The following is a 9,477-nucleotide window of genomic DNA, read 5'->3' as shown; positions in this document are numbered from 1 at the left end:
TTTTTATTGTAATATGTGAGTTTTTAAAGACAATACAAGTCTTATGAAATTAGTTAAAAAAAAAAGTATTTTATAATGTTATCATTTATATTTAAAATTGATCAATTTCATATTTTGGATATTTTTTTTTAAATTGTCTAATTAAAAGTAAATATAAATATTTAATTTTTATATTTTTTAAATTGTCTACAAAGACTAATATTTATATAATTATTAAAGAGTGTATTTTTTATTGCAAAATTTGAATTTTTTTTGAATAATAACAATTTTGATATATATAATAATTTAAGGAAAAATTATATAACTAATCCTAATTAATTTATTTTACATTCAATTATTTTTAATTTTTAAAATATTAATGTGGTATAAACATTCAAAATTTTAACAATGAAAGATGGAAAATATATAAGAAAAGAAAAAAAAGTCTTAAAATTAGTTAATAGTCTTACAATTTTAATATATTTTTTAAAGTAATTATTATAAAATTAAGCACTTTTAATTTGTAACAATTTATTATTCAGTATATTTTAATTTTAGTGTTATTTATATTTTAACATCTTACACTTGAAATGAATATATAAATATCGTTTATCTTATTTTTAATTTACTATTTTTTTATTTATTAATTATATTTTTAATTATTTTAAATATTAAAAATATTTATTTTTTAATGTATTTAAAATTAAAATTATCAAAAAGTTTAATTTATTATTTATTTATTTATTTTTGAAATGGTATTGAATAGGAAAATAAAAATTAAAAGGGTGGAGAAATAAAAAAAATAATAAATAGGAAAATTAAAAAAAATAGTGTTAAATGGAGAAATAAAAATATAAATGGTGTAAATAGGTAATTAAGCTGAAAAAAATAAGAAAATGGAAAGTAAATTTAGGATGTGGAAAAGAGGCAGAGAGAAGAGACAGACAACTGAGATTAGGAAGAAGGAAAGAAGAGAATGGCTGTTGCTCGACGGGAAAGGGAAGATGGAGTTGGTGGAGGCCGGGAACGACGCCATCATAAAACGTACCGGCCTTCCCGCCTGTGATCTCCGCAAATTGGACCCTCTCCTCTCCTACCCTTCCATCCTTCTCGGTTGTGAGAGAGCCGTCGTCATCAACTTGGAGCACGTCAAGGCTGTCATCACTGTCCAAACGGTCCTCCTTTTCAACTCACGTGACCCATCCATTACCCTCTTCGTCCACGAGCTTCAAGCCTGGATCCTCCGCCACCACCAAGACTCCTCTTCTTCCAAACACCACGTCCACCCCGACGCCATCAACATTCTCCCTTTCGAGTTAGTAGCCCTTGAGGGCTGCCTTAGATCCGCATGTAACAAATTGGTTAAGGACGTCAGTCATTCTCTCTTCTCTTCTTTTTATTTATTGCCAACAATTTCTCTATATTATTACCTAAACTTCTCTCACTCTACAAATTCACACAGGCAGAGACGTTTGAGCACGAGGCTCGTTCTGTCTTTGACATGGTTACGTTTTTTATCCTTACTTTCAATTTGAAACGCTTTGGACAAATCAAGATCCAATTAGTCGATATCATTGAGCTGTTGAGGAGGTCGGTTTTTGTATTTAGGATTTAGTTTTAGATTTAGGGTTTTAATTGATGTGATTGATTATTTGGTCATATATCTCTAGGTGAGGGATGCATTGAATAAGGTGTTGAACAGTCATAACCATATGACTGAAATGTGTCTCACAGAAAAATTAGCCAAACAGAATGTGGAACAAATCTCTTCTGGATCCTTGATAAATGATCAAGACGAGGAGGATATAGGCAACAGGCATTCACCTTTTTATCTCTTTACAAATTTTTCATTTTCTTACTGTAAAATTTTCAACCAATTTTACAATGTTCTTGGCAGGAGGGACAACTTGATGATGTCGAAAAACTTCATACTCTTTTGGAGACTTACTTTGTGCAGATGGATGGCACCTTGAATAAGCTCTGGACGGTATGCTATGTAAAAAGATTAAAAAGTGTCTTAGTGATAATTGGTGTAATTAAAATTATATTTTTTAATTAATAAAAATATAAATTTATTTTATTTAAAAATAATTAAAAATTAATTTGATTTATTTATTTATAAATTATAATTATTTTTAATTAAAATATTATTTAAATATTTGATATAAACTTATTTTTATATTAAATAGCATTATTATTTTTATCTTTATTTTTTTAATTGATATAATTATTAAATAAATTTATTTTTTATTATTAAAAAATGTATTTATTTATATTTATAATTTATTATATATAATATGATTAATTATGTTTTTTATAATAATTATTTTTAAAAAAAAATTATTATATTTTTTATATTTAAATTGTAATTCTATTTTAAATAAAAATAAAAATAATTTAAGTTTAAAATAAAAGAGTAAAAAAGTAAATTAAAATTAATTAAATATATATATATATACACTATTTTTTTTCCAACTGTACTAAGAAAGTTTTCAATGAGAATAAAATTTTGATTTCCGTTTCTTTTTTATTTCTTTTATCTCCACGGTTTTCCTTAGTAAATGTTTGATTTTCTCCCCGAAACAAACGGAATCAAATTGATTACAAACCCAACGAGTTTCACTATAACTCACTAAAGTGAAACTTTTAGGTTCCTAGGAAAACAAAGAATCCTCACAAAGACCAACTCTGATTTGTTCTAGCATTTTTCAGAATTTACAAAAGTTGACTTTTCTGTATCTTTCTTATTTATACTTTGTCTTAAAGCTGAAGGAATATCTTCGGAAGAAGGAGGCCGACATCATACGCACGCGTGATTACCAACATGACAAATTCTACATGCTGGGATTAATATTGTGCACAGCATCCTTGGTATTGGATTTGTCGGTACGGCAGTTTTCGAAATGAATTTTAATAGCCATAAATATTCACATTGCAATTTGATAGTGTAAAATACTCTTAATCTTTCTTATTTATACTTTGTCTTAAAGCTGAAGGAATATCTTCGTAAGAAGGAGGCCGACATCATAAGCACGCGTAATTACCAACATTGCAAATAAGTTTTGTCTACCTGAATGAGTTGAAGTGAAATTACGGTTTTGGTTGTAGCAGATGAATCTCCAATTTGCGATGGTCCCTCGTAAGAGTTGTAATGTGATTACCTAGAAAGAGTTAGTATGGGAAGATGATGGTGATGGTTGTCAATGATCTGTGCAAAGCACTTCTTAGTTGAATATCTTCATTTGTGTGCTGTGTGTCTCCATAAGGATATTTTGTTTAAAAATATATTTTATGTATACAACTAAGAATCAAGTCATTTTCAACTTACTACAATCTATTATCTATTATGTGATGATAATATAAAAACATTAGACATTTATTGGTTTATTCAAATTACATTCAAGTGTCATTTTACTTTATTATTATTTTTTAAAATTTATATAAGAAAATATGTTACATTTTTAATTCTTTTATCTATTATAAAGGATTAAATAAGATTTTTTTACATAAAACATTGACCTATATTGAAAATGATATCTTAAAAAATATTTTTGAATAATAAAATTTAATAAATACATTAATTTGATTCTAACCATTATTTTGTTATTTTCAAATTAATGATATTAGCAAGCTAATTTTTTAGAATGTTTTGAAAATATTTGACTTAAATAATTATATATGTCCATTCAAGATTAATAAAGTAATTATCAAGACAAAATAATATGTTTTTTAAATGTTGAGTATCAAAACAGAAAATTTTCTGGAGATGATAATTTCAATGGTTAATTCCATAAAAAAAATTATTTAATCATACTATGAATAGTTTAAAACAAAGTAGTTATACATGCTCAATCAATAATAAATCATTTTTAAAATACATTTTGATATAATGTTATAAGAACCACTAAAATTTTCCTAATAATATATAATTAAATTATAATATAAATTTATTTACAAATAGTCACATTTGTAAATGAACTTAATTACAAAAATGTTACCACGTTTTTTTCGAAAGTGTTTAAAGTAAATAAAAATGACACCCTACTATTTGTTAATCTTTTATTACTTATATTTTTATTTATTTTTAATTAAATAGATTTAAAATAATTAAATTATTATATTTTTTAATTAGACAATTTTAACATTATTTTTTATATCGAATGTAATATTATTGAAGAACTTAATATTTTAACAATGTGATTCTTAATGAGTAAACAAATTGAAGTTATTAATTTATAAAATAAACTAAATATGTCTATTGAAAAAAATAAAATAAAATGCATACATTAAAGAAATAGGAAAAGCAAAATAAGATAAATAAAAGAGATGAAATGTGAAGAGAATCCGCAATACACAGTTTCATTATCTCAAAATTAGGGTTTTTGAAGCATTAGTGGAGTGACGATGATGAAATGTGAAGAACAACAATTCAACATTTCAGAATCTCAAAATTAGGATTTTGAAGGCATTGAGGAGGCGGAAGGCACAACTTAGTAGTAGCCAAGAAAGACTGTGTGTGCTTGCATTTACATGTTGGAAGGGTCGCTAGTGAAGGCGTTTGCTCATGTAGTGGTGCATCACAACTTAGAACTTTTCGATTTCTTTCTCTCTTGTCTTCACTCACTTTGCTTTTTTACTCACCGTTAGGGTTTTGATTCTTCCTTGTGTGCTTGAGAAATATACTTTTGTTATGAAAGAAGAGGCACCAAAATTGAATTTATGCTGGGATATCAAATAGCACCACACAACAGTTTTGTTTTTGAGATGTTTTTATATTCTTTCACTCACAATCATCATCTTATAATCAGTTTTTTTTTTGTCTTAAAAAATTAACCGTCCATAAATTCACATTTTCACATTTCACGTAGTTAACCGTCCATTAACCCACATTTCACTTCTATCTCTCCACCATTCTCTAATAAAATGATACATGTCTCTCTAACCATTTATTCCAAATTTAATTTTCAAACTCATTTTTTTAAAAATTTCAATTTAAGTAAGATTTCCAATTTTATCAGTTTAAAACAAATCAAATTTATATTATATTTTAATATTATAAAGGATAAGTTTTTTATTTAATAGAAAAAGAGATGACTTTAGAGCCTAAAGTACCAATTTTTCCAACATTAAATAAATGTTTAAAATTAAAAACTGCTTTATTAACTTTTGAAATTATAAAATGTTCAAATAACTAAAACAAATTAATAAAATAAAATATGAAGTAAAGATAAAATAGGAAGAGAAGGTCGATAATATCTTGAATTTTTTTATTTAATAGAAAAAGATACTACTTTAAATGACAACAAATAAAATAAAATTTTAAAATTAAAGACTACTTTATTAACTTCTAAAATTATAAAATATCTAAATAACCAAAATAAATTAATAAAATAAAATATAAAACTAGGATAGAATAAGAAAAGAATTTATAACCTTAGAGTAAAAAATTTCCTATATATAGGTATAAATATCCTTATTTATTAAACAAAAAGTTTATTATTATTATTATTATTAATAGTTATATAATGATTTTTACAAGTCACATAACTTTTAGTTATTTTTATATATATTTTTTATTTTTAATACACAATCAAATTGACGAAATATTTCTTCAGATAAATAGAATTTTGAATTACTAAAATTTTAATCAATTATAATTTTTTTATACAACATATTAATAAACATAAGATATATTAGTTTTATTAATTAGCTTCACATCTATTTGATTTTATTTACTAAAAAAAATTATTATTAATAATAAGTTATTTAAATTTAATTTATTCTTGTAATCTCCCCCATTAATTATATTATCTAATGATAAACCAAAACCATTAATCTCAACGTATATTTTACTTTTTGGGCGTTTTTAACAAAATGCCGTTAACTAAACGTTATATGTTCGTTCAAATTTAACTGAAAAAAAAAAGTATTAAATGATGAAAATGAATGAAAAGAAAACATTCATTTGGTGTGATAATATTAAATGCCAAGATGTGGACCACATATTCATGATTTTTGATAAATTTTAATTAAATAATAATAGAAATGGGTTAAGGTGAATGTATTGGAAATATTAATTATTATTATTTTGTAAATTTTAAGTATTTTTTTAGTAAAAAAATTTAAAAAAATAATTTCATTTTTCTTATTTTAGCTTCGAAATTCAAAATTTGAAGTGGAAAAATAATTCGAATCCAAAATTACTTTTCCATATCATTAAATTTAAAAAATACATTTTCACAATTTTACCAAATTAACATATTTTATTTGTAATGCTTGCAAATTTGAATAAAGACATTAAACCTGTTCATGAGTGCATTAAATATTCAGATTTCGAATGAATGGGACACTAAAAATTCAAAAATAACAAAGTTATGAAATATTTTTCCTCTGTTTCCTTTATATTATATATATATTACATTTTGTATTATGTATTCTGTAATAATACAATAACATAACAAACGAGTGAAGAAAGAAGCTCAACGAACGAAGTAGAAGAAACAAAAACCAGAAACTGTTGCTCACGTTCTCTCCCCAAAAGAAATTACCCTTCATCCCACTTTTTTGTTACATTCTGTTTCCTTTTTCATCGCATTTCTGTTAAAAGGCCCGTTTGCTTCTTAGGCTCAGCTGTGTGAACGTATAAAACAAAGGTACGTTATTCTGAAAATATTATCATCTGGGTTTTGCAAGTTTCCTCCCAAAAAACAGTGTATTTGCTGAAAAATGTGATCTTGGCGGATTTTAAGAGCATGCTTTGATATTTGTCTCTGCTGCTCTGTCTTGGATTGGTTCACTTTGCTTGGCCGTTACGGTTGCTAGATTCTGAAGTTTGAAGAATCGGCTTAAGGTGATGCTTTAGTTGAATTTCTTCAATTATGTGTTTTGTGTTTGCATGAAATGAGTTATAAGTGATGCATGCATCATCCCACTTTTTTTGTTTTGGAGGAATATTATTGCACTTTATTCGTGAGAGTATTATTTGCTGAATAATATGTTTGGATCTGTCTCTAATCTTCACATCTGAATCAAATTGATGTTAGTTTTCTTAAGAAAACACAAATGGTATTATAGTTGCTTTCACCTTTTTGTGACGCGGGAAACATATTAAATAATTGAAAACAAAATTAAAAAATACAGGTATTTGTGAAAACTACAAACGAAAATAGAGCATGATTCTTCAAACCAAACAAGAACTTAGTGTTTCAATATATGGAAAAGACTTGTTTTTGAAACAAGTAATTCTCATGCAGTTACACGTATGACTTGTGTCCCACTAGTTTCTTTTGTGCGTTAGCGTTTTGTGCAGTAATTGTTTTTATTCATTCAATTTGAGATACTTTTGTGTGTCAAGTCATAAAAGAATTATAAAATCATTTATTTTACTGAATGTTAATAAATTTATTAGCCTAGATTAAGGGTAGCTGTAAACATATTCTGTTTATTTTAGCTTCCAAAGATATACTTTTGTATTGTTGTTTCTGATCTTAAAATTTGTAGATACTGAAATTTTGAGTTTGCTGTTTTACATGACTTCGTTTATTTTGTTTCTTATATTTAAGGATATTTGCCGCTGATCTTGTTTCATCGAAACTTGAAGAGTAACAATGTCAAGTGGTACTGAATTAAGAAGCTACCCAGCTGGAATAGCAAGCTATGGAAATAATGAAAGAAAAGTTGTGGTTCCTCGTTATCTCAGAGCATCTACTGGCTCCTGTCATGATTTTTGTAAATATGGGAGGATGGATGTACAGGAAGCAAAGGAGAAACTTTCCATGATTAAGAGAGCTGGAAGAAGATCACTTTCCCGAAGTTCAGAGGACAGTATTGGTGGGATAACGATATCAGTTGCCAAACAGAAAGCATCGCTTGATTCCAAGCCAACAAAGATGTCAAAAGTGAAAAACAGTGATTCACTCAATTCTGTGCCTCAGATTTCTGATGCCTCTGACAAAAATAAGCTGGAAATCCCATCAAAATCATCTCGAAGCCAAAAGCAAATAGGGAATAAAGCTATGAAAAACACAGCCAAAGCATCATCTGTCAGGGTCCAACCATCATTCCTTCCAAAGTCACATATTTCTTTAATCCTTGAAACAAGGAAGGGGGAAATTTCTTCAAGTTTTGAGGCGGAAATTCCATCAAAACCAACATTCAAAAGGGTGGAATCTTCTCCGGCAGCAACTTCTGAGAGGGTGAAAACTCATCCAAAATTAACTTCCCAATTAGTCAAAGCTTCATCAAAGTCTATTTCTACGATGAAGCAAGCTTCATCAAAGGTGTCTTGTTGTGAAGATAAAGAAATGCTTTTGTCCGAAAAGCATGCGACTTCAGTGAAGACCATATCTTCAATGAATTCTTCTGAGGGACTTGGTGGCCAAAGGATTAGTAAGATGAAAAAGAGAGAAACCTCACCCAATTCTTCATCCGGAGGCATTGGAAGCGTTAGTGCAAGAAAGCACAAAGGCCTGAAAATTGTGCCTCATCTTATGAATCAACCCGCTATAGAAGTAGAACCTGAAGAGCACAACAAGGAGGCTCAGGAAAAGACTTTGTATGTCATCAAGATGGAAAGTGCAAACCAAAGTTCACAATCTGATCAAAACGAAAGCCAGGAAATTGAATCCCCCCTTTCTAACTCAATTTCTCAAACCTCATCCCAAGAAGACCAAAAGGAATCTGACTATGCAAATACTGAATTTGAGGAGGATGTTTTTCCACAAAATCATGAACTTGAATACCTGACCATTGTGGACACATTGGAAACTGAGGAGAATGAAAAGCCTCAAAAAGATGTTGAGGTTGTTTTTTCTGAAGACAAGGACTGCCAAAAGCTGAGTGGAGAATTGGATGAAACTCAAATTGACAAAGATAATCTGAAAAGCCTGAAAATTGAGAGAGGAGAAGTGTTAAGGGACAACGCCACTGATTCCAAGGCTGCTGCTTTAACTTGTCCAGAGAAGGTTGTTTTGAAATGTCAAGATGTGCAGGACAAGAAGGATGGAGAAGGATTGTATAATAATGTGATTGAAGAAACAGCAAGTAATCTGGTTGAAACTCGGAAGGGCAGGGTTAAAGCATTGATTGATGCCTTTGAAAAAAGGACTTTGGCAAACACTTTCAACTGATCTGGGTAGACTTTTTTCCTAGATTTCTCTTTACTCTATAAAGAAATGATAGGAAATTAAAATCAAATTTGTTGCAGTAAAAGTGAGCCAACAAGATGTACTTTCAGCTGAAAGTATAGATAGATTTGTCACCACTCATTAAATGCTCAAAATACTATGTTCACACATCCTGTTCTGAAACTTATATATATATATATATATATATATATATATATATATATATATATATTATTTTTGTTGTTGTTCTTATTGATTTTATCTTTAGACTTAAAATGGATAGCAGCATGGATTTGGCATTTATCCAGCAAATGAAAAGTGGAATCCTTTTTAATTAGATAAAAACATATAGTTATATTTTTTCATCCACCAA

General features: G+C 27.7%; 2 protein-coding genes across 6 annotated transcripts; both read left to right on the top strand.

Moving 5' to 3' along the window:
* The first annotated feature begins 798 nt into the window (after positions 1 to 798).
* Positions 799 to 3,306, top strand: LOC137826987 (magnesium transporter MRS2-3-like). Of its 4 annotated transcripts, none has more exons than XR_011083633.1 (6): positions 800 to 1,349; positions 1,442 to 1,569; positions 1,650 to 1,795; positions 1,877 to 1,966; positions 2,752 to 2,865; positions 2,970 to 3,306. XR_011083633.1 is itself a non-coding variant. In XM_068633157.1 (4 exons), the coding sequence occupies exons 1-4, from the start codon at positions 876 to 878 to the stop codon at positions 3,036 to 3,038; spliced, it is 747 nt and encodes a 248-aa protein (XP_068489258.1). In that variant the 5' UTR covers positions 799 to 875; the 3' UTR covers positions 3,039 to 3,306. The 4 variants fall into 4 exon arrangements, 2 of the variants coding, with proteins under 2 accessions (XP_068489258.1, XP_068489257.1); XR_011083632.1 differs by having other exon boundaries at positions 2,746 to 2,865; XM_068633157.1 differs by lacking the exons at positions 1,442 to 1,569; positions 1,650 to 1,795 and having other exon boundaries at positions 799 to 1,349.
* A 3,111-nt stretch (positions 3,307 to 6,417) lies between these two features.
* Positions 6,418 to 9,272, top strand: LOC137826968 (suppressor protein SRP40-like). 2 transcript variants are annotated; one of them, XM_068633135.1, is made up of 2 exons: positions 6,418 to 6,632; positions 7,542 to 9,272. In XM_068633135.1, exon 2 carries the CDS (start codon positions 7,587 to 7,589, stop codon positions 9,105 to 9,107), a length of 1,521 nt encoding a protein of 506 aa, XP_068489236.1. In that variant the 5' UTR covers positions 6,418 to 6,632; positions 7,542 to 7,586; the 3' UTR covers positions 9,108 to 9,272. The 2 variants fall into 2 exon arrangements, with proteins under 2 accessions (XP_068489236.1, XP_068489235.1); XM_068633134.1 differs by having other exon boundaries at positions 6,418 to 6,829.
* Positions 9,273 to 9,477: the final 205 nt, after the last annotated feature.

This window comes from Phaseolus vulgaris, chromosome 8, assembly GCF_000499845.2.
Source record: "Phaseolus vulgaris cultivar G19833 chromosome 8, P. vulgaris v2.0, whole genome shotgun sequence".
Lineage (NCBI taxonomy): Eukaryota > Viridiplantae > Streptophyta > Magnoliopsida > Fabales > Fabaceae > Phaseolus > Phaseolus vulgaris.
This window is presented reverse-complemented; position numbering and strand designations above follow the sequence as displayed.

Bases quoted from the DNA above. Each gene is read 5' to 3' on its own strand.
- LOC137826987 (XM_068633156.1), top strand. From the start codon at position 876: ATGGAAAGTAAATTTAGGATGTGGAAAAGAGGCAGAGAGAAGAGACAG. The intron at 1,350-1,876 runs GTCAGTCATTCT...TGTTCTTGGCAG, and splicing joins GTAACAAATTGGTTAAGGAC to GAGGGACAACTTGATGATGT. The intron at 2,866-2,969 runs GTACGGCAGTTT...TTTGTCTTAAAG, and splicing joins CCTTGGTATTGGATTTGTCG to CTGAAGGAATATCTTCGTAA.
- LOC137826968 (XM_068633135.1), top strand. From the start codon at position 7,587: ATGTCAAGTGGTACTGAATTAAGAAGCTACCCAGCTGGAATAGCAAGC.